Source organism: Aspergillus sydowii (genome assembly GCF_001890705.1).
Source record: "Aspergillus sydowii CBS 593.65 unplaced genomic scaffold ASPSYscaffold_14, whole genome shotgun sequence".
Lineage (NCBI taxonomy): Eukaryota > Fungi > Ascomycota > Eurotiomycetes > Eurotiales > Aspergillaceae > Aspergillus > Aspergillus sydowii.
In genome coordinates, this window is record NW_024467872.1 from 54,010 (window position 1) to 81,357 (window position 27,348).

Below are 27,348 nucleotides of genomic sequence, written 5' to 3' on the forward strand. Positions count from 1 at the left end.
TTCCAACTCAAAACTTCAAGAGTCTTTGAATGTTGCCTCATATCTATGTGACTAGTTAGCGTTCGGCCAAGTGTTGTTAGGATAGGGTGCATACCTCTTCCCCCTGAACGCCCATAGGCCCCAATTACCGCAAGAGACATCATGCGGATCCAGATCATTAAGATCCCACCTTAAGCTACGGAAAATGTTCTCACCAGGCTCGAGCAGGATGTCGAACTCTCCTGCACACTTGTCGTGCACCCAGTTGATGTCCCTTTCCATATCCCACTGCGTGTAGCCGGTAGTGATGATGGGAACCTTGGTCTCAAGGAGCAGCGGCAGTGTCTCTTCCCACTCATGGGAGCTGGCAGGGTGTCCAAGACCGGGATGGAAGAGTACAACACAGTCGAGGTATGGATCAAACGGCTGGAAGTACTGTGCTTTATACATCGTGTGGAAGTAATCCACATACGTTGTGATTTTCATCTGACCGCCTAGCCTGTCTTCAACAATGCCCCCGAACGGGTTCTCCGGCGTCCTCTCTGGAAGAGGGAATTCCTCGTCGCGATTTGCCATGCTTTCGGGGCCGATGAAGATGAGATTAATGAGAGACCGTGGGAAGATGTGGCTAAGTTGGAGCCACACATCGCGAGGCAGGGAAGATTCAGCACGTGCGCCTATAATAAAGACCCGTACTGGGGGTGCCTTCACGCGTAGACCTTGAATATCGACGCCCTCACCCGTCTTGGGCGGGTGTAGAGAGTAACGGAGGGCTAAATTATTGTGTTAGCGTGCCACAAGTAAACAACGAGCATTGCTTTTTATTCAACTTACCGCTAACACTCTTGAGACCCTCAGCCGTAAGCCTGCCACCCTTCCTAATACTATACGGACTTAATTCATGCAAGACGCTACCTATCGTAAGTGGGTAGGTCAGCATGCGCGTCACTTGCCGCATGCTTCGATCATCATTGATCGCATCAAACTCCCTGGTGTAAAGAAAAGTATCCCAATTTGTCATATTAATAACAAAGTTCTCATCCTGTAGACCAGGATACGCGAATTCCGGGAAAAAACGTCCGGAGCGTAGGTCGTGGTCGTCCTCATTGATTTGCTTAAGAGTCTCGCAAACTTCCAAGTGGGCTTCAAAATCATCCATCCAATGTCCCTCGGAGCAGTAAATTGGAATACCACAATCCGGGCACTCAAAGTGCGAGTGGGCCGGGGGAAGACTAGCATTGGAGGGGCTTTTGCGTGATTCCGGGTCATGCGGAGAAACTGGCACTCGCGTCTGTTGGTGACTTGGATGGGGACAGAATGCGTTTTGTTTGATAAAAGCCGCACGCTGTCGAATCGCAGGCGACGGGGATTGGGAGAAATTGTGAAATAGATTATTTGGTTTCAAGAGCGCACGGGGATCCGGGGGAGAGCTCGAGGTCGCGGATGTTGCTTTTTGTACGACTGACGGAAGAGGCAAGTTTAACAACGAGACATGTTTGTTTGAAAGCAATGAATCTTTGCGTGAAGGGGAATTATTGCCTCGAGATCGAAGTTCTCGTGCTAAGTTAACTGAGGAGCCATAACCCCGACGTGAATTGAGAACACGGGTTGATCGTAGGGAAGATCTAGACGACGCAATAGATCGACGGAGAGCCTGCAAACAGCGTCCGCAGGTAAACTCGCCGGACATTGCGTTGGTTGAGGGAGGTGCTGAACGTGCGGGTCATATGATTGTTGAGCTCAAGTTTAGACATTATTATTTTGGTCGGCACAATCCCGCAGCTCCCATAAGCACGTGACTGCAGCCATAGGTACCCGAATTTGGTTTCAAGGCTATATACGTAGTAGTACTACTCCGGTTATAGGTATAGTAGAGGTGATAAACAGTGCTGAGTGTATGCAGCGTTGGTAATCATATGTAATGGTCGCCTATCCAAGCCTGTCTTTGCAATAACATCAAAAGATGTCTTCGCACTTGCTCCAATCTTGATTCGCCCTACAACCCCAATAATCACCCGTGTGCTTCCAGTACTCCTCCCCGGTAATCGGACACTTATCTTTACTAAACCACCTGGGAATATACTCTTCTCCATTGGCTTCTCTCTCTCTTCTTTTAGCACGCTGCTTCTCCTCAACCCGATGCTTTTCGGTAGCGGCCAAATCGTATTCCCCCTCCTCCATTGCCCGTTGATCAGGTCGGAGACGGGTATCAGTGGGCGGGAGTTGTGGTCGTAGGCTGTCAGTGAGCGAGTTAAGTGTGATGACGAATGGTGTCAGATTGAACGGAATGCCAGTTGGTCGGGGATGAGCTTGCCAGACTAGAATTGTCTTGGCTGACTCCGGATCCTGACCAGATACTGGTGCTTCGAACCCTGGTGTATGGCGAGCGTAGATTTTGTCGTTCCATCGACCGCCAATACTCCACTTAGGCGAGCCATCCTGACCAACAACTTTGCCTGACACTTGGTACGCTGATGACGCTTTCCAGCCCCTAGGCTTGAAGTCTAGAAAGCACACCTCGCCGGTAGTCCAATTCTTGATCTCCATCAGACCATAATTGTCAACAGTAGGATTACCGGTGATGATGCCGATAACTGATGACGTGACCTTCTTCCACGTGTATAGTTCTTCGCCCCCTGACGCAGGCCGCAGCTTCAAGAACCATGTTCCAAGGAGATTGATGTCGAAGGATTTCCCATAAAATTTAGATTTGAGAGACGATTCCCCCTGTCCCAACTTACGTCAGCCTCAAGTCATAACCTAGTGGAACATCCGTATAAGCTTACCCAGTAATCCCATTTTGGTGACTCGGCTAGAGCAACCCCAATTGGCGGATGGTGGCTGACCTGCTCAACAAAAAACCGATAGCCCTTGTCCGGTCTGACATATTCGAACGTCTCGCCCAGGAGAGGATTGAATGGTTTGGCAACACGTCCGATGGTGGAAGCGTATTCACTTGCGGCATAGGCGGCGACATAAACCAGTCGCTCCATTGAATCAGTCTGGTCGGCAGCAACGTCGAGAAGATCGGTGTATTCTAGGTCTTCCGCCACACGTTGAAGTAATGAGGTCGGTTCGTTGAAAGAGACTGGAAGAGTCATCTTTGTCATGTCCTTTCCAATCATAGATTTCAAAATCCCCTACAACAGAGATGTTAGTGGGGAATGTGGACGTAAAGCATTTACTTACCCATAGGGATATTTTGGGTCGATTGTCATAGTCCATTTTAAGTCTCTCCCTAACAGGTTCTTCATATCCTTTGAAAGACGGCGAAATCTCAGAGCGTCTCACAGCACGAAGCTCACTCGTCTCCTCAGGCGCTGCCTCTTCCTCCTCATTTATCTCAGGGGCTGTACGGTCTACGACCTCGATCTCTCCGGAGTCGATCGCATCGAAGAATTCGTCTTCCTCGTCATCGTCATCATCCGAGTCGTATAAACTGCTAATTTCTGATAGGGCGGACTTTTTGCGGTGCAGTGGCGGCCGCTGGCTTCCATTATCTTCGGGATACGAGGGATCCTCCACGATTTCCGGAGCCTGCGTCTTCGGCTCTTCTTCACCGTCGACTCCGCCTTCGCCAGACGCGGCTTTAACAGCAGATCGACTAATACTTGGTGATGTGCCCTCCAACGCCTCCTTAAGCGCTCGTTTCGTACGCCGCCTCTTTTCCTCCGACTCGCCCATTTTAGACTGTAATTCATCGTGCTCCTGAGCAATTCGTGCCATGCTTTCTTCCCACATTTTGCGTAGATAGGCCTCTCGATTCAGACGATATTGCCAGTATGAGTCGCGATCCCGAGAAATTTTCAGTAGATTCTGCACCAAGTCCTTCAGGCTACTCACAGCCCCCTCGTATGCGGTCAGAGCTTGATCAACCGCCTCATCTGAAAGCGTAATCGCCGGATTACTCGCTTTCTCTGCTTGTAGTGATGATGCAACATTGGCCAGTATCTCAAGTTGGAGCTTTGCAGATTGTGCGGTGATATTCATGGCATCCTTATCAGTAGGTGGAGTCTCACGGCTAGACGCATAATCGACATATTCGTCATCATCGCCTTCTAAGTCAGGAGCGGTGGTAACATGACTGGCCACCCTATTGATATCACTCTGAGTAGGGCCTTGGTCTAGGGAGCCATACAGCGAGCCGTCGTCATCAGCGGCCGCACCATCTAGAGTAGTACGAGACGTGTATGTGCTGAGTCTCGTGCCACTGCTACTTGGAACACCGAGAGACATTGGCGCTAACCCCTTTCCATTAGATTTGAAGCTTGGAGATTCGGAGAGATTTTCACTAGGTCTGCCGTCAACTTGGTCAATCTTTGCCTGGCGCAAGATCTCAGCGTGTTTTGTTTGGCGCCTTTCTTCCTCCTTGGCCTCATCCTTTGAATATTGGATCGCATTATTAAGTGTCCAAAACCAACGTTTAGCCTCTACAACGTGGTTTGCTTTGAGATGGTACTTAACGGACGACTTTCCATGAATTTCAAACCGCGTCTTGTCTTGAGAATCCATGTTGAGCCTTGCAATTTTCATGTTGATTGCACCCCGACAGGCGGAGCCCGCATCGTCTGACATATTATGATAAGAATGGATAGGATAAAGGGTTGGTTCAGAGGGAGCCACTTACCCTGATGTTTATAATAACTTAAAACACCATCCTCAAGAACAAACCATCGTAGTTTATAGCCGCTGGTATAGTTCGTCCATTTCTTCAAGTAACCCTTCATTTCCCTAGAATCTTTGCCCGCAAAGGAGGCCTCCCCGGCACCCGGTCGTCCAGACACGCCCTGGCCCGAGCTGGTACCGAGAATGGCCTTTTCTTGGATGCCCCGCTGAGCTATAACGGCAGCCGGGGACTTCTTAAGTATCGCTCGCGTTCTGTCATCTTTCGTCACATCCTGGGGCAGCTTTCCCTTCTTGTCGCGACGGAAAGGATCAGCCCCGTGCATCAGGAGGATTTGGATAAGTTTTGTGTCTCTTTTTCTAGAGCCCTCATGGAGGAGGGTACCGCCTGACTGAAGGGTAGCAGGATCTGTAACAAGATCCAGAGCATTAACATCTAAAATCCCTTCGACACGAGGCTCCTCCAACAGCTTCTCTAACCTCTCATAACCGCCTTGGGCAATTAACGATTGGATCTCTTGTGTTTTTCCATCAATAAAAAGCGAGCGAGCAAGCTGCAGCTGCTGAAAGATCTCGGGTGCACGCGAGGCTTCAAGAGCCGTTTGTCCACGATAGTTGACGACCGAGTCGTTGATTGAAGGCCTGCTCAGTAGCTCGCGTATGATGGGGCCGCGACCAAGCTGTGCAGCAAGATGAAGGGGTGTGTTGCCTTCTCGATCCCGAGCGTTGATATCGATATCGTTGCCAACTGACAGCACGTACTCAACAACCTGCGGTTCCGCACACTGAATCGCTAGATGGAGGATCGTTGTGCCAGATAGCCCATTCGCACCTTGTGGATCTTCGCTTTCCTTGATGGCTCTAGAGATCGCTGTTGTGTCGCCGCTTCGTAGGACCTCGAAAAGTCGGAAAGTTTTGACAGACTGATCCAGGGACATGGCCCCGCCATCCTGGGTTAAAGAGGGTAACTTCTCGATATTATCGCCTCCACGGCTTAACCCACTAGGATCCGATGAGGTTTCTGCAGACATCGCGGAAGGGGTTGTCTCTTGGCGCGACCTTCGGAAACTGGAGCTTCGGTGCGTCGGGCTGGCGGAGATCGACAGGCTGCTGCTGTTGTTCGCTGGGGGCGACGTGGCAGAGTCGGTCGAGTCGTTGTCGTGACTGCCAGTTCCTTCGCGGTTGTCTTTCGACTTATCACGATGCAGAATCGCCAATGCCAAAGCACTTTTAGAGCGTCTGTGTCTAAAGGATAGAGGCGGGGTATGTTAGCAATGTCGTCACTTCGAGTTCCTCTGATCTCCTTAGTGAGATGACGGCTCTCGAGGCAGCCGTATGCAGTTTGCTTATCCAGCAAGGGCAGACTTGTCCAATAGAAAAGTTCAATGCCTTCTCATAATCAATGGACTCATTATCCCGCACGCATCAGATATGACATTGCAAGGCTCGATGACCCATGGAACCAGAAAGAGATATGGCCAAGGTACTTACCCTTCGCCCTTTTCTGTCATGGCTCTGGAATACTAAATATGCATAGGTGGGATGAAACGCGAGGAAGGTTGGATTCAATGAAAATGCGATAACTTCGAAATGAATATTTTGTAACAAGATGGTTGAGAGACGAGGAGCCGAATTCCAGAGAGGAAAGCGTCGATCTTCCTGACCGTTGTGGCGCCTTGGCGGCTGTTCAAGATAAACCTTCAATAATAATGTCCCAAACACACGATGGTGAATACACCAGAGTCCAACTAAAAGGCAACAAAATATTACCGCGGAATTCTATGGCCGCCGGAATGCGCATCGCATTTAACCCGCAGTATGGCTGAGGGCAACTACATACGCATGGGTTTGGAAACAATACTTGACCAAGTGCATTTTTGAAGGATGTGTGGAAGTTTATTATCCAGAAGTACAACAAGCCCCAAATTGTATTCCCAATATCACATGCTCATTAATAAACGCAAATTTATATTATCCATACATACACGACGAAAATCCTTCCCGTCTAACTAGATATACACTTTTTCAAGTAAAAGGACCACCCTATGGTCTCTCGGGTGTCTCCCCACTCACCAAAAGGATGACACTTCCGAGTTGGCGTCTCAGGTCTTCCTTATCAACGTCGTGAGTATCTTCAACTTCACCCCACATGTCCGTTTGCCACTTAACTTCGAGGCTGGATGCCTCAGCTGCCTCTTCAATTCCGAATTTCTTCTGCCCCGCCCTTTGCAGATGGCGGAAGTTCTCGCTCCACTCGCTCACCAGTCTAACAGCAACTAACAGGCTCTTGGAGGCAAGTATACCCCTTTCAAGGGCAGCCAGATCATGGGCCTCCAAGCTCTGAACCCATTGCTTGATAATATCTTTCGTTGCCTGAGCCTGGGACGCTGGGAAGATACTCTCTGTGTCTAAGACCGGTATTATCTCAATGCCAGGCCATACTTTGGTGCTTAGAAATGCGATTATATCCTTTGCAACTCTCATTTGAGCCTCCCGAAGTGTTTCTTGGCTTTGATCGTTTTCGTCAGCCTCAGCGGCATATTCGCTCTGTTCGGGCACCCAGCAGAGTAATGTATCCGTGTCAAGATAGCGCATCGCGGTTTTGACTATTTGGTCTCGCGCAAGTGTTTCTCCCGCAGCGTCCTCGTGTGCAATGTCGGCTGCGCGCGCCGTAAGAGAGGTTAACGGGATCATGTGATTTTTCAGAGCTTGTTGTGCAGTGTTCATTACATCCCATTCCAAAGCAATTGCATGTGCTAGATATGGTTTTGTAGGTGGTATCGATAGGATGCTTTTTGACGGAGTCCGGACTGGCCGTTTATCTAGTAGAACCTGATACTCGCCCCCTGTAGGCGCAATAGCAAAATGTTAGCAACCGTGAAAAAAAAGGAAGGGGAGAAAGGGAAAAAATAGGGAAAGGGGTAAATAGTAGCGAAAATACCTTGCTTTCTCTGAAAATCGACATCTTTCCAAAAGCGCTTCTTCAGTGTTGCAGGCTTCCTGATCGGGCGAGGTTCCGGCTCGGCTTCTGATATCTTTCCCTGATCCTCTGTTTTTTGAGTTGCACGCTCCCCAGATCCTGGGGATGGCGAAGGGGCCTTAGGCGGAGGTCCATGTGCAGTAATTGGGTGCGCAACGGCCGCTTTCAATGTAGAAGAATGGAGAGCGCGGGGTCTTTGGGTACTCTGTCGCGCAGCAGTCAAAAGTGGTTGCTGTGGACGGGCCGTGGAGGTTCGAAGAAGTGAAATCATCCCCTTCTTCACCATTTTCGGAATTAAAGATAGAAAAGCAAAGACGGCAGTATACTAACGCTTCAGCGGCGTGGGGATAAGCTGCTGGAATGGCCCTGGTGTGACAGAAACGCTTAATCGCAGCCTACTGTACTCTCACAAGGCCGATCTGCTCGGTTCATTCCCGGAGACAAGTGACTTCGCGCCGTCAAACAGGACGTGCACTCGCCACAGACGCCACACTTCTATTTTCCCCACAATGAATTACAGTACTGTATGTCGTACGGAGTACTTTTTGTATATAGTAAAGGGAAGACTTTCGAACCGGTTATTTATGCAATATTAATATTGAAGATCTCCGGTAATCGATATTCGTAGATAATACGTTGACAAAATAATACCGTGACCACTTCGTTCCTTCCACAACAGTGCCTATGAATAAACTAGTTTGCACGAAGCCGATGTCCAAATTATTATTGCGTCAACGGATTATGATAAGCTTCAATAGTATCAATAAATAACATATGCTATAGGGTTCTTCGCTTTCCTTCTGGGACAGTGGCCCGCGGCCTTCCTCTTATCCACCCTGACTCCAATGAATTTGGATCCAAAGTAGATACGAAGAACCATTCACATTTCAACCAGTTAAAGAACGATCAAACCATGAAGCAAGCAATATTGGCGACATTATACTTAATCTCGAAGAACTGATTAGATATTACCGTTGCAAACCGCTAGGCATGGTGGATAATCAGAAAACAAGACTGGAAAAAACAAAACAAAAACAAAGCATTTATCACAGAATCTCAAAAGGCCTCCCAATTGTTGATCTAAGCAGATAGAAAAGAAAACAACAAGCAACAATTTTGGTCAAATAAGTAGAACAGAAATTGAAGCGACGAGAGCCCGCCCACGCTTTTGTAATTTACACGAGGAATGTAACAACCTCCAAGTGGGAGTTGTATAAGGAGATACAGTCAATCATCAAAAGTGCTTGCACAGTCCGGTTGGCTCAATGAAAGCTAATTCGACTGTGACAAGGCCATCCCCGCGGGATGAGGCCTAACAATAAACCAATTAGCGCACCTTTAGCTGAAGCGAAAAGGACTTCCGTATAGGTCCCTTGTATATAATTTCTTGAAAAATAGCGTCATAAACCATCTCTTCGTAAGCATCGAATGACCCAGCCAGCGGTTCGAGGGCGCTGCACCACGATCTTGGAGCGGGAGTTGCTTGTGCGGCTGGCTCAAGAAATATCAGCTGCGGTTACGCTGGGCACCAATCGATGGTGAAAATCGTTCCCATTGAGTCTGAATTTGCGATAGTAGGGTTTTTTCAGGGGATCATCGTCTGGTCGTCTCTTCATACGTTCCGCATCAAAGTCATCGGCACCTTCACGGCTACCCCATGTAGTCTAAAGCGCGAACAAGGAACAGTCAGCTGAGTATAAGTATTTCGTGCGCATGGCTAGTCTCCAAAGAACATTATGAATATCAATGCAAGTCAAGGTGAGAGGAATCAAAGCGAACAGACCCATTAACAAAACATATGGGGTGAAGTTGGCATCAAAAGGGCAAGAAAAATAGCATGGTGCAACCGTATATGCAGAGGGAAACCATTTCCAATAGCCCAGGCAATACATCACCAAGACTGGGAAGGAAAATACAATAAGGAAAACCAGATTACCACGTACCGCACTAAGGGTCATCACGGCATACATCTTTATCGCACCATGGAAATATCCGAAAAGGATTGACACGGGAAGGAAAACCCAATCAATTGGGAAGCGGATGTAATGACCCAAGAGTTTGATAAACTTGCTGACAAACATCCAAACAGCAAGAAGAGACATAGCTAACGCATGGGAATGTTCATCCCAAGACGCAGTAGCCTTATGACAGAGGAAGATAAGAGCCAAGTCACCGAGGAGAGCTGGGGGCGATAGTGTTGTCATATGAACAGCATATGCACTCCAAAGTTGGCGGCTATTGTTGATTACGTAGAGCGTCAGTCGACAGGCAGCAACAGGAATATCGACGATCAAAACAAACTTACTGCCAGATGTGACCTTCATCAAACATACTTGTGAGATTGCTCCTCCAGTTACTACGGGACCATCTTGCGCATTGCTTTAAGAAGGTTGGGTTATCTTCCAGTGTTGTTTGAACTTCAGCTTCGGGGTGGTATTGCATGAAAGTCTCCCAGCCATGTGAGACCATCCAGCGGGTAATGAAGTTGTCGTCATCGGCATTCAGCTGATATTTTCCGAACCACCATCCTTCATTGGTAAATGCGTAGGTAAAGGCATCATCCTGCAGAATGCTTGTCTTGTAGGCAACAGTTCGCCCCGACATACAGGGAAGTCCGCCATCGATGTGGGTAGTAGCGGCACAGTCAAAGTTCCTCCGTTCCAAGTAGAGGGCTCCGAGGAATCCCCAAATACGCTGCGACAAGGTCGGGGAGATAGCACGTTGAAGCCGTTGGCACGTTACTACACCTCCGTATCGTTCATCTTTTTCGAAAGGGGCTAGCATCCAACTCAGCACCTTCGGTGGCCAGATCACATCATCGTCAGCGAATATGGTGATTGCTGTCTGAACTTCAGGAATAGCTCTGGTCATCTGACGACGCTTATTTGGGTGGGTAACAGTGAATAGGCGGATCCTCGATTTAGCGGCAGGCATGCGACTCAGCATGCCTTCGGCCTTCTTTTTGTTTGCTTCAATTGTAACAAGAAGAAGCTCAAAGGGCCGGTTCGTGAGTATGGTCTCAATCGTTCGCTCCAGCTCTTCACCACAGCCATCCAGCGTAGGAATAATGACTGTCACATCATCCGCAGTCAATCTCGGGTTTTCAGGTGGGGTTATAGGCTTGAAGGTCCAGAATGAAACTAGATTCACAACAAGACGAAAATACCGGTAGAAGCTGTGAAATAGCATAACAGGGTCAGCAAACATGATATAAAGGGGCGTAATCTGAATTGAATTCCCAAGGTGAGCCAGGAGGGGCACTAACAAAAGAGCGATAAACGCTCGCATATACGTTATGTGCATTATCAGGTCTTAGAGAAATCAACACAATTCTTCTGTTCTCCCTAACCAAAAAGAGTGCTATTGGCTCTGTCTCTTTTTGTCTTCTTTCAGTTTATCTGGGTTTTCTCAACTGCCAACCTTGATGCACATGGGTCACAATGCTCAATGTGCAGAATGATGACCCGTGACTTGGTCTTCTCAAAGTCAATTTCAACAGTCAAAGGAGCTTTAAACCAAATATAGGAAAGGCGAAAAGAGGATCTTTCTGAACTAACAGACAGGAGAGAGAAACGAGTGGCAGGATATAGATAAGCAAGCGGAAGTGGATGGCAAACGAATGTCTGGGCGAGGATGGCTCCTCATGGACTAAGAAAATTGCCTCCTCGGTCACGTAGAGAAATAGTTTCTCGCAGGAGGCAAAAGATCGAGGCCTCTCTGACAGCAGCATTGGAGACTTTTATTTGTCGCCGATAGAGTCGAGGCAGGGCTGGCACATGTTCAAGTGGTATCCAGACCACCAATCAGCCACTCCTGAAACAAGAGATGGGGAAGAGAAGGGGGGCAAAAGAAAAGGGAAAAAAAAAAAAAAAAAAGAAAGAGAGAAGCGTAAATAATAAATAATAATAATGATAATAAAAAAAATTATAATAATAATAAAAATAAGTTCCTTAACAGATTGTCATTTTGAGTGTTGTGCAGGTGCCTCGCGCGTCAGACCCTGGATGATGGATCTAGATGGAATGAATGGAGGAATCAGAGGACAGTGCAAGTGGGGAGGGATTGGCGGCGCACGAGCAGCAACTTCGCACTAGCGCAGTGGGGAGAAGGGTGGATGACGAGGCGCTAACTTGAAGTCTGAGAGACTGGCTGACAGAGAGAGCCAGAGAGACTGCGCTAGGTCCTCTGGCAAAGCTAGGCTGGGACTCGACTCCCACAGTGGATCTCATCATTGCCATTGTCCAAGCCTGCCAGTGCCGGGTGAACAAGGAGCTCGTCCTAACCGCCCCGGTCACTTGCCGCACTCGCATACTAGGCATCCTGCAGTCCGCAGCTATACCCTCGTCGACTCACAGCCTACGGAATAGTAGGTATTACGATTTGTGGATTCGTCCTTTTGTCATTGCAATTTTGCGTTCTACTTTGGTACTTTGTGCCCAGGGCAGCGGCTGATTTGACTTGACCAACCACTACCAGCAGCAACTTAAGCTAAGGCCTAGGCCGAACCTGCAAGCGAACCGAGAATGCTAGGAACTAGTACAAATTACCCGTAATACTACGAAGTTGCTGAACATCATTCTGGAGATGGTAGTAGTAGAATCATAGATCCATATACTGCAAAATCGGATAATGGTAATAGTTATCAGTAAAGCCCACGGTGGGTTTGTGAAATTGCAGAGTGCAGAGTGCAGAGTGCAAACCCCAGTAGTTGCAGGTCCGCGGGTGGCAGACGCAGTATCGGGCTGACTGCTTCCTTCCTTTTTTAACTTCACCTAGGACAAGTATGGAAAGCTTCTTGCACACCTCCCCCACCAGCCCATCTGCGTCTCACTCTTAGTCTTGTGGCAATACAAACATACTTATTGATGAGTCAAGGCCAGAGTACATAGAATTGGAGGGACGCCTTTTCTCCTTCTTTTACTTATGAATTAAGTATTCTCCTTTTTGTGGCGGAATCGGAACGAGGTACACGCATATTTGAGGTGACACCGGAGGGTGGAGGTACTATCTTGATCGGCATCCAAGCACAGTCGCCAACTCGCCATACCTGCGACTGGAGTAAGAATAAATCCCCGCATATTTAGCCTTGTTAATATCACCTGTTTAGACCTCATGATTCTACTACTGTAATTCCCGTCAGCGCGGGCGGCACCGAATCTAGTCGAACTGTGGCACATGAACTCGCGGTGGCAATTCTGAGTCTTTGGATCATGGTGAGCGTGAGGTCACTTGTTTTGCAAGAGGCTCTGTTCGGCACGAAGATCAGAGCGTGCGAGAGAAAAGAAACCACAGTGCGTGGAACAGATGCGATTCGCAAATCAGAGCCGGTCAATACGTAAGGCCTCCGGCGTCACTGATCGAAGGCAAGTTAAAATCCAGCCAAGGAAGCGACACCTCCCTCAATCACGATCGGTTCCAGGGAGTACCTTCTCGCAAGACAACGAGAACTTTAAAATCACTGCTAGGAGAGGGGAGATTCGCAATTCACAGCCAGGCGACCAGCTTTATGAGAACAGCTCGTCCACAACTTGCAGCCTCCAGCCTAAGGCCAGCTATTTTTAAAACATGGAATGTGGAGGTTAAAGGGAGTGACCGAGTCAAGCATCAAGTGCAATCACACTCCCTACCCCCATTTATTTTTGAAACCACCAAGCTTGGGAATGAATACTCTCCCTTGCCCTGATCATTATTGTCTCCGATCTCCCAATCTAGCGACATCGACCTCAGCCAGCCAAAGTCTCCAGTGTAGTATTATCTACGAGTGGTGATCCTAGCGGCGATCTCGCCAACTGTAAAATACCGGTAACTTTCCAGGGAAGCCTCCAGTGTGCGTAGCATTTAGATAAGTACACGAGGTAGTTTCCAGTCGCTAGCCAAGCGCGCGAGCAAATAACCTGGAACCTCGTTATGGTTTAAGGCTTAGAGGCTGACCAGCAGCATCGTGCTCTTAAACTGGGGGGTTTCATGGGCGACTTGGCGAGCAGCAAGGATACGAAGTCGAGACCATCCACCGAAGCCATGTCAGGTCTTCACCTAAGGGCGGAGTTGGGCAATAATACCGATGTTATTATTTATTCATTCACTTATTAAGTTATTATGATGGGCTCGACGATCACGTTGTGCTTAAACGCCTGCAGGACCTTTACATCATGAAGCAGACGTGGAAACTGGAAACCAGTAACGCGTTCTTTAGGGATCTTTCCCGGCTCGGCCTGACACTGGAGTCATCCATGCAGTGGGATCCTCCTCCGAAGCCTGGACGAGTGTGCAACATTCTCGAACAATGAGGCGCAAAGCACTGACACCACGCTTTCCTTTTTACTGAATTCTGTGCATGCGCAAACCATAAACTTACCGCGTGTTCCCCAGACACCCAGAATAATACGGGAAAATAAAAGGCCAGCCACGAGAAGCAGTACGTATACGTAGTGAGTAAACTCGACGTTCGGAGCAACTACGTATTTGGAATTTCGGTGCCCACCATCAGTTTCTGTGGTTCCTGTCAACGTTCTCAGGATCAACTCATATTGAAGATCCTCGGCCCCGGTCATCCCGTCGCGTTGCCCCATCGTCCCCGCCTCCGTCCTGACCTTGAAGTCTCGAACAGTTCACAACACAGCGCCTGATTGTTAGGCTGTTTCAGTTATAGCTCTCCGCTTCCCGGCGGCTGCTGGTGATATAGGCAGGGTGCATCAGGGAGGACTTTCTAGCGAAATTTGGGATCATACAGGCAATATGTTGAATTAATATTCGTTTCGTGCCGTCTCATTGCGCTCGGACTCCCAATTCTCAGCGGCGGCACGAGAGCGATGATGGATGGGCCCATGATAACAGTCAAAACCATCCGGACCGAGACTGTTTCTCGCTCTCTTGGGACTTGCGAGCTGCGACTTGCGAGTCGCGGGGCTGTTTAACTAGCTTCGGCGAATTGTGTCTTGCATAAGCTAAAACTGAGGCTTCTCGCCTAGCCCTAAGCTGAGGAGGGCGCATATCTCCGAAAAAAGCAAAGCGTTGTCCAGGGCGCCCACATCGACAGGATCAGTGGCTGGCATTGGCTGCAGATGATAATCAGCTTCCTGCATGTCACCGTAAACGGCTCGGACTGGCTTCAACCAAGACTTTTCGAGCGTCGATACCCTGGTCCGAGCACCCCTTGCAATCATGCACTCCGATGACGACCGAGTACCGACACGTTATTCGAATATTTTTCATCATCTTCATCAGCTTCTTTCCCTTTTTTTATTTTTTTTATTTTTTTAATTATTATTATTATTATTTTCCACACCCAGGTTCACGCTTCTTGGACGAGGAAAATTACCTCATCGCCTACTGGCTCGAGAGGTCCACGATACCACCCAAAAGTCCGCCAAGCTGACTCGGATTAATATTGAGCAAACTATCTACCTCAGGATCGAATAAAAGGAGTAAGGGCTCAAGAAAAGGAGACACGTTATCCGATCTAAATAAGTGGTGGTCTCTATCATTCTTCCTGGATCATTTTACCTCTTCAATCGCAGGCGCGAAAGTACCGTATCACGCTCACTCCTGGGCAGTGAAAAATAGTAGGCCACCTACGTACAGTAACGGAGTCCATAGAGATCCCCCCAAGTTCTAAATCTCATCTTGTTTGCCTCGGAGCAACAACCGAAGTAGGGAGCCGACTTCCTAGAAGGTAGTTCGCTCTCAAACAATCTCGAAACTCCATCTCCATGGCGTCTGACTAGTACTTTCGACTTTCGAGTCGTTCCTTTTCAGAAACAGCAAACACTACTGCGTTCTCATATGGAAGAGTGGAAACGCTGCCGTTTGAATTTGTCCGGACTCGGTAGCTTGCAGGGAACCTGAGCGAGTGAAACAAACGCGTATCTCGGCTGCACAGACATATTAAACACTGGCTCGAACTCCGCTAACAGAGGACCCGAATGTGGAGCGAATATTTCGCACGACAGCGCAGGCGTCGGCGATACCACTCAGAGCCTGGAGTCGCGTACTTGTCTTGAGTCTTGTGTCTTGTAGATTTAGAGCGCGCACAGTATAACGTCTTCAATAGAAATATCACCGGCGTCGTCAACGCCGAATCAATCTGGAGTGTTACCTCTACCACCTAAGCAAATATGTAACAATACTGTCAACAATCACCAATATTCAGGCAATTACCTCGACACAGTACGTAGTAGTATCCTTTTCTATGCAGCAGTACGGGAAGTTGCCGTGAACACTGAACAGTCTTCTTCAATGCTGGGTCAATGGTTGCCATCTTAGCGCCCGGCTCCACCAGCATCCCCAGGACGTTTTACCTGCCCCCTTTTTCGAGTTACTATTGTTGAACAATAATAATGTCAAAGTATTCGTTGTTATTCGTCGGACGTGCCGGGCATGCATATTGCATGATTGCATCCCTCGCAGCGCGGCCTGGATCCTTCGAACGGCACGGAAGATCCATTATTTCGATTCCTCGTTGTCTCCGATTTTAAGATTTTTCAAGGTACCCCTGTAGCCCATCCCGAAATGCAACGGGGGGAGTTCAGTGGGAGATGGCATGTGAGGACGGACCAGCTCGTCTCTCATCCTTGAAAGGTTCCATGTTCGTAAGCGGTTGGTGCCGACCATGCCAGATCATTTAGCCGATATGAGATGTCAATATTTGAATCATTGGCTCTTTTTTGTTGGAGCTACGTGCGTAATTAGGCCCTTAAGAGAAGAACGCCTGCCATCACCAACTTACCTAGCAGGACAATTGGCGCTTTCCAGCAGCCCTCTGTTACAACAACCTTCCGTGTGAGGTTCCGTCAGATTGCAATTATCATTATTACAGTTCGGGGAATCCAAACGAGGCGACGAGCTAGCCCGTGCGAGCCGACACGAGCTGTCTTGCCCAGTGCATTTCTCTTAGTGGTGGAGACGAGGTCGCTCCTGGCGCCTCCGCCAGTCCGCCGGCCGCCCATACCTGGTGGAACCCGTCGACGGAATTGGCCGATTAAGGAAGCAGTCTTTCGAGTCTCGAAAACTCGTAGTAATGACCCATAGTCAGATGCTGGGGTCTGAACAGGTGAACTTGGTCTTTGGCTCCCTGGCGACTACTTCGTGGCAAGACAGCTTGGGACGACGGTGGTCTCCTCACTTGTACCACCGCGCGTCGGTTCCAGGCATGCTGGGCAACCGAATACCTAGTAGTCCAACAATTTGAGTGCTACATACGAGCCCGTCCTTCGTAAACGGTTCCCAGTGAGTTGGAAACAATTAAGGAAATGATTTGCCCCATCATGCAGCCGGGGTTCCTGCCTGCCTCCAATAGCACTCCGTACTCGATAAGGAATGATACCTAGCTCCAGCTGTTTCCCAGCTCTCCGTCTGATGCAAAGGCGACATGCTGCCAGCGGCTGCCAAATCAACCCGGGTGAAATACGAACGATCACAAACTCGGAATAACTGCACCGAACCGTGTCACTGCCGTGACTGCCACGGCCTCGCAGAACGGAGGTCCACCGTCATCCTCCGTCCAGTCTCGAGTCTAGTCTTTAAGGTCCGGCGAGGGCTGGCGTCGGTTGATTTTCGAGGCCAGCTTATCATACCAAGGTTAGATATCCTCACAAAAAGGCAACAATCAGCAGGTCTCCAAAACCACCTGGCCCGGACTCGCACTACTGTAACGCTACTGCACCTAATAGCTGTGCTCAAAGCCATTCGCTCTTATTTTCTTAGCTCCTTCAGTCACCTTCTCGAAGGAGCCTGTGGCTCTTTTCCCTCGAGTTCAAGCTCGCTCAGATCGCCGGCTGTCTTCCAAAAGCTCTCGTGTCTGGCATTCCTCTCATACCTCTCTGACTTGACCATCTTGGTTGAGCTGAATGATACAACTTCTAAACCGGGACTTTCCGTAAAGCTTGAACTCTTTGACGGAAAATATTCGGCTCGAATGCACTCTAACGCATAGTCAAAGTGTAAATGCAGGTACAACATGCCTCTGTGCCACGTAGAGTACTCGGCCATACGCATACTTCCTTTGGAGCTTGACGTGATACACTTTGCGCCAGCAACCAGATATGCATGTACAACATGGAACCTTAGCGGCATCACCCCTTAGAAAAGCCGCAGCACAGATCAAAAGGGAGACAATGATAAGAGCTTGTAAGGACCAATAGTACAGAGCGCTCTTTGAGAGTTGAGATATTGATCCTTAGCGATCAACTTGCCCTCCCAGAGCACAGCACGTGCAGGTCTAGAACCTCTTTTTGTACTGCGAGTCTGCGACAGATGCCTAGATCTAATGATCTCTCAAATCGTGATTAGGACGGTGTGGGCTCATCTTTCCCTTTGAAGTAATCCCTGTACTAAATCATATAAGCGGGCGATCTTCTTCCTTCCGTTGCCGAGCCCGTCAATTTCGGATCCTGTCAACGCTTCAACTTTATGCTCGAAAGGGCGACGGGAGCGAGGAGAGATACTGTGTATATTAAACTATGACGTCAAGGGTCTCAAAATGCCAATGACCGCAGCGTCTTAGCATGCCCACCGCATCCTTGCATGCCAGCGAGGAACTGACAGTTCTCTCAGAACCATGCCCGGAACTGTGCCTCATGCTTCCCCCCGAAGCACTAATGTACAGTTATTTATCGCCAGTGTAGGGTCGGCAGGGAATATCCTGGCTAATCTGGGGCCCGTTTTCGAGAATGGCGCAGCTCGCGTCACCATACCATCTCGATGCCCCTCCTTCCACCCACTTTCTTCCCGCCTACTCTCTATATTAGGGTGAATCCCCTTCACCAAACGATATTACTTGTGGGGATCTAGCGTGTCTGGCCCCTGACGGACGGTTGATCCCGTACTACTATTTTCGGCCGTGATATGATTGCAGGCTTGTAACATACAGAGATATGTTCATGACAGTAAGTTTGGTCCTGACAATCTCATTGTGCAGCTTAGGAGCCACTCGGTGGGAAAACCACTTTGTAACCTTGTTAAAAAAAAAAAAAAATAAAAATAAAAAATAAAAATAAAAAATAAAATAAAAAATAAAATAAAAAGGGTGCCTGCAGTTCTACATTCAGCATGCAAGGATAACAGGTGCTTTGATACTCAGAGACTGGCTTTCTGGGAATGCACGGCCGGTTAGGGTCCCATCAAGTACCATAATCAAACCAGAATGCGCGCTTAGCACCGAAAATCAATTCAACCAGTAAAGCTTTTACTAGTACTTAATTTGTCATGCCATACCCCAGCCCACTAGCAGCCCGCTTGCTCGCCTTGAGGCCTCTTAGTACGCAGGTATTCTGAATGACCCTGGCAGATGATGAGTATCCTTTCCTTGCTAAGAAGGCAGGGCTTAAGCTTGCGGTTTCTATTGCCTGTTGAAGTATTGCCAATAGCAGCTCTACTCCCGAGTAGGTTTAATGAAGATGAAGGGGTGCTATCAGTATTACCACCACTTGGGGAGGATTCCCATAATAAGCGGGCCTGAAAGTGTGATCACTCAAAAGACAAGGTCACCCCAGAGCAGAGCAGTTACTAAGCCCCAACCATGTAGCAAACAGACAAATCTAGGTCCGCTATGATTAATCTGGACTCAACTTCGCCTGGTCTATTCATGGTATGGCCAAAAACAATTTGTGTAGTTGGGAAAGAAGATATTCCTAATATAGTAAGCACAGCGGCGCATTGATTACATAGAACTAAAGAAAGAGTAAGAGCAAAAAACTCCGGGCAGATTTTCTACTAGATTTTCTATTGTTACAAGATAGTGGTTTGTGTTCTCACTTTATCTAGTGCCAAAGCTAGGTCACTAGGGATGGAACAACCAGCTCGAAGGGTGATACAATATTTCAAAGTCAACACCGCCAAACAAACCAACCGCAGGGTAAAGATCGTGTTGACCCTCTAGCCCACGAACACCACCTGCCTCCTCGTCCACCTCTTCGTGCAGATCCCAACCACCTACACGCTGCCCGTTTCGAGTGAAAAAGACACTGGTGTCAAGATTTGTGGTAGATGGTGTGGCGCCGGGGCCATTTATGCTCCCGGGGAGCTTGAATAACATTCCAAGTCCCACGGTATCGCCAACCCTGAACGCATCAGTGAAGTCCTTTCCGCCCCAGGAATCGTTTACAAAACGGCATCCGTCGTCTGAAAAGACACCAAGGCTTCCTCTCTCCCAACCGGGGGATCGCCAAGTGGGGTACGGTTGTGCCGCGAACCCGATTGACAGGCCGCTATCATCGTTCGGTGTAGGGCCACCCCGTAGGCCAAGTAGTTTGACTTCGAAGTAGATAGTTTTCTGCATCTCTGTGATGAATGGCGAATCCGCCAATGCGAAGTAGAGGGGCAGATTTGATAGTAGGATGCAATCGCCGCTCCTATCTCTTGTGCACCCCACCCAGCGATTGTGATGCTTGGAGATACTACCCCCAAACTCAGCTGGTGGTACTGGCCCGATGACATGGCTTTGGACAGAGTTGTATACAACTGCAGACGGGTAAGCAGGGTGATACAGCGGGGTGCTATTACAAAATTCATGCGCGCGTTCTGCATCATTAGAGGATGCATTGCCTGTATTAGAGTGATAGTTGCCAGATACCGGCGGAGGGGGGAACTCTGCTGTATCGGGCACTGCCTCTTGCCAATTGTGATAAGGAGGCGGGTTTGAATCCTCGTAGCCAGGGGGTGGCCCGGGTGGCGGGGGATAGGCTTTGTTTGCCATGTGGAGGATTGGCGCTATTCTGTGAAATTAACGGAGATGTAGTCTGAAATAGAATTTGTTGTTATCCCTTGCGTTTTATGAGATCTTCCCGCTGGTTCTTTTTGGTTCGTGGGGTGGTGGGAGTTTTACCTATATGAGATCGGAGCCTTAACTTTATATATTTGAAAGTGTGGCTGTGCGGGAAGAGGCTTTACTTATTCAAAAGAACAATAAACATTCGAGATGGGCCTTTCAATTTTCATTCCACAAAGAGGCCAGGGACATCCCGCTTTCAGGTACCCAGAAGTCTGACCCCAGCGAATAATAACGAGACCAGCCAAAGTCGATCTGATGAGTCCACCCCAGGCATCGATAATTCGGTATGATAGTCCCTGTGGAACTGTCAGCCGCAGACTGGAGTTGCCTCGACGATCCGATGCCCAACTAATTCTACTCTGACTGTATATGCCTATACAATCTCATGTCGGCTTTCAATTACCGGGCGAGACTTGAATTTATTGCTTGTTTTTTGTCCGATCTCGTTGCCTCAATTATCCCCCCCTGACTGACGAGAGGTTCACAGTAAATCGATTGGAGCCGGGGTGTATTTTTAGGCCGCATATGCAGCTCGACTGCGCCTGGTGAGACACTTGACCATGTCCGGTTGGGCAGTTCAGCCTGCGCTTGTACGACAATGAAGATTGCCCGCCATCCATCTCTCGTCTCTTACTAAACCTGCGCTTGAGGTTTCACCTTCATGTGACCAGTGCACATATGATTTGAGCTGTACAAAACTCTGGACTCCGCTGTTGCGATGGCGAATTATTTCTAAAATTCCCATGCCACACTATCAAGAGTGTTGTGCGACTCTCTTTTTCCCTCCCATCAATGATTCTTATTTAATTCGCAAACCGAACCTCCTCATCGTTCCCTCTTCTAATCAACCATTTATGACCATGGATAATTCATTTTGAAATTTACGCTGACTCTTACACCACTATTCGATCCGCGGCTGTCAAGATGCCGGCCCTCATCGAACCGAGTAGCGAAAACCGCCGGCCTCGGAGGTCATCCATTACGCAGCAATTGCAGCGAATGTTCCATAAAGACAAACTAGATGATGTAAGTTGCACGCTTTTCTTGCGACACTCTTCAAAGGAATCTGTTCGTGTTTGTGGCCCGAATGGCAATTGTTGTGTTAATGGTGCTAAGCGTTGAAAGGCAAGGAAAAGTAACAGTTACGATGACCCGTTCAACACAGACGTCGTGGAATCGGCTGCGTGTAAACAAAACTGCTCTGTACGGCCGGTAAGGCCCAGCGATCCTGTCGATTATACAAACTATAGACCGTCCGATGTCAGCTCTACCGGGTACAATCCTCATTCATATACACCGTCGAACTCTAAGGCCACCGGCTTGAACACCTCGGAATCAAGGCCCTCTTCGACTCAATCTTCTCGGCTGGAGTTGCACCAATCAGTGGAAGACTCTCCAACTGTTGATGGTGCAGTGAAAACGCAGGATATCGAACGATCACCCACCGTGAGTCATTCTGTCGTTGAAAAGAAAGAGAGGCGGGCTACAAAGCGCCTGGAGGCGGAGAGACTGGAGCTCGAGAAGCGGATGCTCAAACTTGAAGAGGCCGAACGCACTAGAGATGTCTCAGTCTTGAGAAGAGAATCGCGAAGACTCACTAAGAAGCAGCCCTTCGGGAGTTCAAGTAGGTCATCAAGTGTGAGTGGTGATGAATCACGATCTCGCCCCCCCTCTCGAATTTCTTCTATATTTTCAAGTTCAAGGCGAAGATCTAGGTCTCGATCAAGTTCAACAGAGGGGTTCGATAATGCCCGGTTTGCTGGCCGTGATGAAGCCTCATCGAATGAGAACGCAGACGCCCTTCCAGCTTTGTCCTCGACTTTGCCTGAACGACTGAGCACAGCAATATCTAAAGAGCTAGCTGCTAGGAAAACTGCATTACTTGCGTCGCCAGAGCAGTCATCGCACTCGTTAAAGCTGCCGCAATTGAAAACAGGCACCGAGTCTACAAATGTCTCTCCCGGCCAGCAGACAGTCCGAGATGGAGAAGACATGACTATTTACGCCTTCGGCGCAATCTCAAGAAATAATATACACCAAGAAGAACAACATCTTGAATTGAGGACTCCGGAAATCAACGGTGCTCACCAGCAACCGACGGATTTAGACAAGGCATTATTTACCGCAAACTTGACCTCTAAAAAACGAAGCGTAGCACCTTCACAGTCCGGAGAAATTCCGAAGACGGGCCAGACCACACATCCCAACATGGAAAACGGATCCCCCGATCCCCATCATCTGCCCGAGGATGGTGAACATAGCGCAAATTTAAAACACCGTTCAAATACGGTCCCATGGGGTGGCTCGCCTAGGAGTTTGCTAGCCAGAGCATCCACCGATGGATTCATACAGCAGCACCACCACAGAAAGTTCAAATCCTCTCCTCTAGCAGAGTCTCAGACAATCAACGGTGATGGTGTGCTATCCGCCCCGAAAAGAGCAACAACTCTAGTGAGCCTCCAGAGTTCCGACACAGCACGACAACAAAGGTCCAGTAGTACCGAGAATGAGGCTTCAAAAAGATTGAGCATGGCAAGCTCTCCTAATGAATTGCAAACGCCGAGTTTGCCAGATAAGAGAACAATCCATGCACCCCCAAGTATCACAGTCAGACCATCGGTGACAGAAGCAACGGATAATCGACGATTTATGAGCAGGATAACGACTTCAAAACCTAGTCAGTTAGCTCCATCAGCACTGCTAACGAAGCCACGCTTCTACAACTCACTAAACAAAGTGACAGGCCCTTGCGGTGGAAAACCTAAGGCGATCGGTACTCTATCACCTCCACGCCGGGAACGAGACTCGTCTCCCACTGTGCCCCCGAAGAGCCCAAAGAGAAGCAGCCGGACGCTTTCGCAGTCTCCAGATTTGGCACACGAAAATAGGATGAGGCCAAAGAGTAGTCAATCGGTTGGCATGTCTCAGGATTCCGAGTCGGACTACAATACTGCAGACGAAACTGCGTCTGCCAGATCGAGAACCTCTGACGGTTGTGACCCACCTGTACCCACAACTATACGTGCAGCAGGTAAGACGCGTACAGCATCGAAGAAATATATATCGTCAGAGCCTGACAGTGGCCGTGTACCAGCGGTTTCACCCGGCTCGAAAGCGGACATGAAGAGAATGAGCAAAAAGGCAAGGCAAATTGGACGGGATCAGCTCGTTGCGAAGCTCTTTGTAATCTGTTGCAGATGCAAATTTTGGCATGATATGCCATCGGAAGTGTATTCGAGTCTTACGCTTTCTGATCCCTTGTCGGCGGCTCTTGACCAGGAACTTGCTGCCTGGGACCAGAATGCCTTGTCTGATAGACTAACAGTCTCAACGACAGGGGTGCATCCGGTACGTGAATCGTCCGCGAAGTCACCCAGGTTTGAGACGCAGCAAAGATCAGTACGCACGCGCATCACAGCGGACCTGCCATCTGGGCCTGTCAAATGCTGCTGGTGCGAGCATCATATGAGCAAGCAATGCTGTCAAGGGTGGAGCACCGTTGTTCAAATGCGTCAGAGACACCATTGATTCCACATGAAGTTGATTTGCTTGGTGCCTGAATCATTGTCTGTAATCTTTCAAGTGTTTCTTGATGATAAGCCATTTTTCTTTTTTAGCCGAAGCGCAACAGCCCCCTTTATGTGACGAAACAACCGTACGTTACCGTTACGGAAGAGCCATTATGGAGAACACTGATTGGTAATGATAATGGCAGGCGATATCAAAAATAGGATTATAGTGTTGAGCATTATTACGCATATCGTAGCCACTAGCCACCTGTGAGTTGATGTTGCATGTGGTTTGCGCTCGGCCTCGGTTCCCAAACTAGCGACTGGAGCGCAAGGGTCGATATTGTCGCAACAAAGAGGGAAACCAACTCAAGCGAAAAGTAGAATTATTTCGAGAGTAAACCGATGATCATTGGGCTGGATGCTATAGTGGAGTGTCACGATGCACTATCGGACTGGGCGGGCCAGTAGGTGTTAAGTAGGGAGGCCTGCTTTGGATAAAATAGTGAGGAACAACTCACCCGCAACTTTCAACAACCTACCCTCTCGCAATCTCCCTTCGCAGCCCTCTCTTGTGCAACCCCCGTCCTTCTTCCTCCACATTGGTGGTCGGTGCCTGACACGATGGCACGTCAAAGAGGACATTCAACTACGTCTTCGACCTCCACCCTGCCGGAACGAAACCAGGTATGCTGAAGTGATATGATTTCCAAATCAGCTGGCCTTGAGGGGCGGTTCTTCAAACACCTTGTTCTAATACAGACTAGGAACTGGAGAGCATGTATGATTACCTGGCAAAAGTTATTCTTCTTGGTCCAAGTGGTGCCGGAAAGTGAGTCCATCCCCATCCCTCGGGGTTCTCCAAGCTCTGTACTGACGACCGCCCCCAACACCACGCAGGTCCTGTGTGCTCCACCGATTTGTCAAGAATGAATGTACGGCTCCGAAATCTCATATCTGAGCCCGTCCATTCTGGGCTGTCCAGAGCTGGATAAATCGGCTCGCTAATACACCGTGCTCCTGTAGGGAGAGTGCTATCGTCGCAAACGATCGGAGTTGAGTTCTCCTCTAGAATCATCAAACTAGGCACCGGACCCCGACGAACGAGGATCAAACTACAACTTTGGGACACTGCTGGGACGGAGAGATTTCGATCTGTATCAAGATCCTACTACAGGGGAGCTGCGGGGGCAATTCTTATTTACGATGTCGCATCCCAGGCCTCGTTTTCCTCCCTTCCGACCTTTCTAATGGATGCACGAGCCCTCGCATCTCCGAACCTCACCGTTCTCCTCGCTGGGAATAAGGCTGATCTTACAAATGAGTCATTTTCCAGCAATGACTACCATGAAGATGGAATGCGCCCCCCAATGACCCCGTCCAGCACGTCTAGCCGGCAGTCATCGTTTCCATATGATTCTGTGGCTGGTTCCTTTCGTTCGAGCAATATGGGGGCGGGTACCAGGATGACTGCTACGCATGCCTCATATGGTCGCGAAGTTGGTGTTGAAGAAGCTTCGCACTGGGCTGCTAAGTCTAATATTCCGGCTGTCGTTGAGGTCTCTGCTCTCACAGGAGATGGCGTAGAGGAGCTCTTTCAGCGACTTGCGCGCATCATACTCACGAAGATTGAGCTCGGGGAGATTGACCCCGATGACCCGCAAAGTGGTATTCAATATGGAGATGGCGGGGTTTATGGCCATGGCATGAGTGATGCTTCGAGCATAAGAAGCCAGATGACGCTTGATGATAGTGCTGTCCAACTCCACCGGAGAAATACAAGGCGACGAGGCGGTGGAGGTAACTGGAGGACAGGCATAGGCGAGTGGGAAGACGTTTTCCGTCTCAGCGGATCCCACAACAGGAAGCGATCAGGATGTTGCTGAATTGTTACGATCGACTCGTTGTCCCCGGGTCACACCTCGCAATACTGCTCTTATCTATTTAGGTCTGGCGCGGCATGTCGATACAAGGTGTTGGTCCAAAACTTTGCCCATCCCAGCGGCGCTCTTTTGCGTGTCAGATAATGCCCGTTTCTTCATTTCTCTACTGCACTATACCCCGATTACGTTCGCTGTTAATTCCGAAATTTCATACACTGTTCTTTGGCAACTCAAGGGGTGTGTTGTTCGCTGCTCTTAAGCCAGCCTCTACGTGCTACACCCTGCTACGCTTCTCTTAATGGAATGTTACCCTTGACCTGCTGGTCCAACTTAAGGAATTACTCCGTAGATGGCGCCTGAATGAACCTACACCGGATTTATTCGAAGTGCGAACACATTAACAATCCATTTTCCCCATGCGAACTTCGAAAACGCATTGTAATCAGATATTATGGGATTCTAGGTTTACAAGCGCATTGGCTACAACGTTGTCGTAAAAAACGTATCGTGCATTAAGAAAGAGACCATCATGGCCGAAAAATGGATATACCAAATCAGAGAAGTGTAGAAAGTAGATCCGATCTATATGTACATGCTCCTTCCCATCTATATTATCCCTAAGGGAACGGAACAAACCGCAAACATAAGATCCGATAAGAAAGGGAAGAAGTGAGAAAAGTAGAAGAAAGAGAAATCAAGTCGTGTACCGAGTGACTAGTAACCAGCGACTCCCATTTGCCAACCCCCAGCTAATTTCCCAAAACTGGCGAAGCTACAGCTCCATTTAGAGCATAAAAGCCATGGCAGCCAAACCAGCGCCAACGATACCGGCGTTTGAAAGCTTCGCTCCAGGAACAGCAGCACCTGTGAATGGAGAAGGAGAAGCGGAAACGGTGGCGGTCCCAGACGCAGACGCAGACGCAGACGCAGACGCAGAGCTAGAGGGAGCGCTGGGAATGACTGGGATTGACGACGATGGCACCGCAATGGTGGAGGAGTAAACCGCCTCGCTGACGAAAGTGCTGCAGTCGGGCGTGGCAGCGGCTTCCTTGATGAGAGGGGTGCTGGTTGGGGTGAAGGTCGGAGTGGAGGTGGTGGAGGTATGCACAGTGACAGTGTTGGTTGTGGTGCGGGTTGAGGTGAGAGATTCGGTTTCACCAGCTCCACCGTTTGCGACAGCAGCCAGGGCCGGAGCGACGGCGGCGCTGACGACGAAGAGAGTCTTGAAGAATTGCATTTTGATAGAGGTTGCGATTAAGGTTGATTAATCGGGTTTGTTAAGGATGGTTTATCGTCGTTTATAGAACGAAAGATCGACCAGTTGATTCGTCGCTTGAGGGGTATCGGTAGCGAGTATTCAAAGAGTGAATGGGACTGGAAAGAGCGGCAGCCCGTGTGGGAGAAAGAAAGAAAGAGCGACGACAACGAGAGTTGGATGGCAGTGAAGAAAGCTGGGAGCAGGAAGAGGAAATTATTAGGCCGAAAGGACCAGATGAAAAGGGGCTGTCGCGCGAGCGGGGCAGCCGAGCACGAGCAAAAGTCGGTTAGTGATAGTTTAGTGTTGCTTTCTCCGGCGCCAGGCCATTCGTATACTTCAGAATCCAGACT

General features: G+C 49.0%; 8 protein-coding genes across 8 annotated transcripts; 2 read left to right on the plus strand and 6 right to left on the minus strand.

Annotated features, from left to right (window-relative positions):
• Positions 1-15: 15 nt before the first annotated feature.
• On the minus strand, positions 16-5,633 carry ASPSYDRAFT_61376 (uncharacterized protein; the record flags this gene model as incomplete). The annotated part of the gene is made up of 8 exons (XM_040849975.1): positions 16-43; positions 95-752; positions 814-1,440; positions 1,564-1,689; positions 2,043-2,706; positions 2,766-3,119; positions 3,169-4,547; positions 4,607-5,633. 8 exons carry the CDS (start codon positions 5,631-5,633, stop codon positions 16-18), a joined length of 4,863 nt encoding a protein of 1,620 aa, XP_040697826.1.
• A 1,012-nt stretch (positions 5,634-6,645) lies between these two features.
• Positions 6,646-7,853, minus strand: ASPSYDRAFT_160594 (ATP synthase complex assembly protein ATP12; the record flags this gene model as incomplete). The annotated part of the gene is made up of 2 exons (XM_040842923.1): positions 6,646-7,448; positions 7,544-7,853. 2 exons carry the CDS (start codon positions 7,851-7,853, stop codon positions 6,646-6,648), a joined length of 1,113 nt encoding a protein of 370 aa, XP_040697827.1.
• Positions 7,854-9,078: 1,225 nt separating this feature from the next.
• Positions 9,079-10,885, minus strand: ASPSYDRAFT_61378 (glycosyltransferase family 2 protein; the record flags this gene model as incomplete). The annotated part of the gene is made up of 4 exons (XM_040849976.1): positions 9,079-9,246; positions 9,526-9,817; positions 9,888-10,757; positions 10,848-10,885. The coding sequence occupies 4 exons, from the start codon at positions 10,883-10,885 to the stop codon at positions 9,079-9,081; spliced, it is 1,368 nt and encodes a 455-aa protein (XP_040697828.1).
• A 2,765-nt stretch (positions 10,886-13,650) lies between these two features.
• ASPSYDRAFT_49984 (uncharacterized protein) lies at positions 13,651-14,420 on the minus strand. Its single transcript, XM_040847979.1, has one exon. The coding sequence runs from the start codon at positions 14,131-14,133 to the stop codon at positions 13,807-13,809; it is 327 nt and encodes a 108-aa protein (XP_040697829.1). The 5' UTR covers positions 14,134-14,420; the 3' UTR covers positions 13,651-13,806.
• Positions 14,421-19,358: 4,938 nt separating this feature from the next.
• On the minus strand, positions 19,359-20,273 carry ASPSYDRAFT_136164 (SSH4 family protein; the record flags this gene model as incomplete). The annotated part of the gene is made up of 1 exon (XM_040840749.1): positions 19,359-20,273. One exon carries the CDS (start codon positions 20,271-20,273, stop codon positions 19,359-19,361), a length of 915 nt encoding a protein of 304 aa, XP_040697830.1.
• Positions 20,274-21,272: 999 nt separating this feature from the next.
• On the plus strand, positions 21,273-23,876 carry ASPSYDRAFT_61380 (uncharacterized protein; the record flags this gene model as incomplete). Its single annotated transcript, XM_040849977.1, has 4 exons — positions 21,273-21,374; positions 21,474-21,502; positions 21,566-23,379; positions 23,464-23,876. 4 exons carry the CDS (start codon positions 21,273-21,275, stop codon positions 23,874-23,876), a joined length of 2,358 nt encoding a protein of 785 aa, XP_040697831.1.
• A 221-nt stretch (positions 23,877-24,097) lies between these two features.
• ASPSYDRAFT_479231 (putative Ras family GTPase (Rab4b)) lies at positions 24,098-25,922 on the plus strand. The gene is made up of 4 exons (XM_040847533.1): positions 24,098-24,544; positions 24,625-24,689; positions 24,758-24,792; positions 24,884-25,922. Exons 1-4 carry the CDS (start codon positions 24,482-24,484, stop codon positions 25,741-25,743), a joined length of 1,023 nt encoding a protein of 340 aa, XP_040697832.1. The 5' UTR covers positions 24,098-24,481; the 3' UTR covers positions 25,744-25,922.
• Positions 25,923-26,099: 177 nt separating this feature from the next.
• Positions 26,100-27,076, minus strand: ASPSYDRAFT_479260 (putative extracellular serine-rich protein). The gene is made up of 2 exons (XM_040847535.1): positions 26,491-27,076; positions 26,100-26,422 (listed from the first exon to the last, which is right to left on the minus strand). The coding sequence occupies exon 1, from the start codon at positions 26,975-26,977 to the stop codon at positions 26,525-26,527; it is 453 nt and encodes a 150-aa protein (XP_040697833.1). The 5' UTR covers positions 26,978-27,076; the 3' UTR covers positions 26,100-26,422; positions 26,491-26,524.
• Between the last annotated feature and the right edge of the window lie 272 nt (positions 27,077-27,348).

Coding starts and splice junctions, on each gene's coding strand:
- ASPSYDRAFT_49984 (XM_040847979.1), bottom strand. CDS start 14,133: ATGACCGGGGCCGAGGATCTTCAATATGAGTTGATCCTGAGAACGTTG.
- ASPSYDRAFT_479231 (XM_040847533.1), top strand. CDS start 24,482: ATGGCACGTCAAAGAGGACATTCAACTACGTCTTCGACCTCCACCCTG. Junction 24,545..24,624: donor CCCTGCCGGAACGAAACCAG/GTATGCTGAAGT, acceptor AATACAGACTAG/GAACTGGAGAGCATGTATGA. Junction 24,793..24,883: donor CCGATTTGTCAAGAATGAAT/GTACGGCTCCGA, acceptor GTGCTCCTGTAG/GGAGAGTGCTATCGTCGCAA.
- ASPSYDRAFT_479260 (XM_040847535.1), bottom strand. CDS start 26,977: ATGCAATTCTTCAAGACTCTCTTCGTCGTCAGCGCCGCCGTCGCTCCG.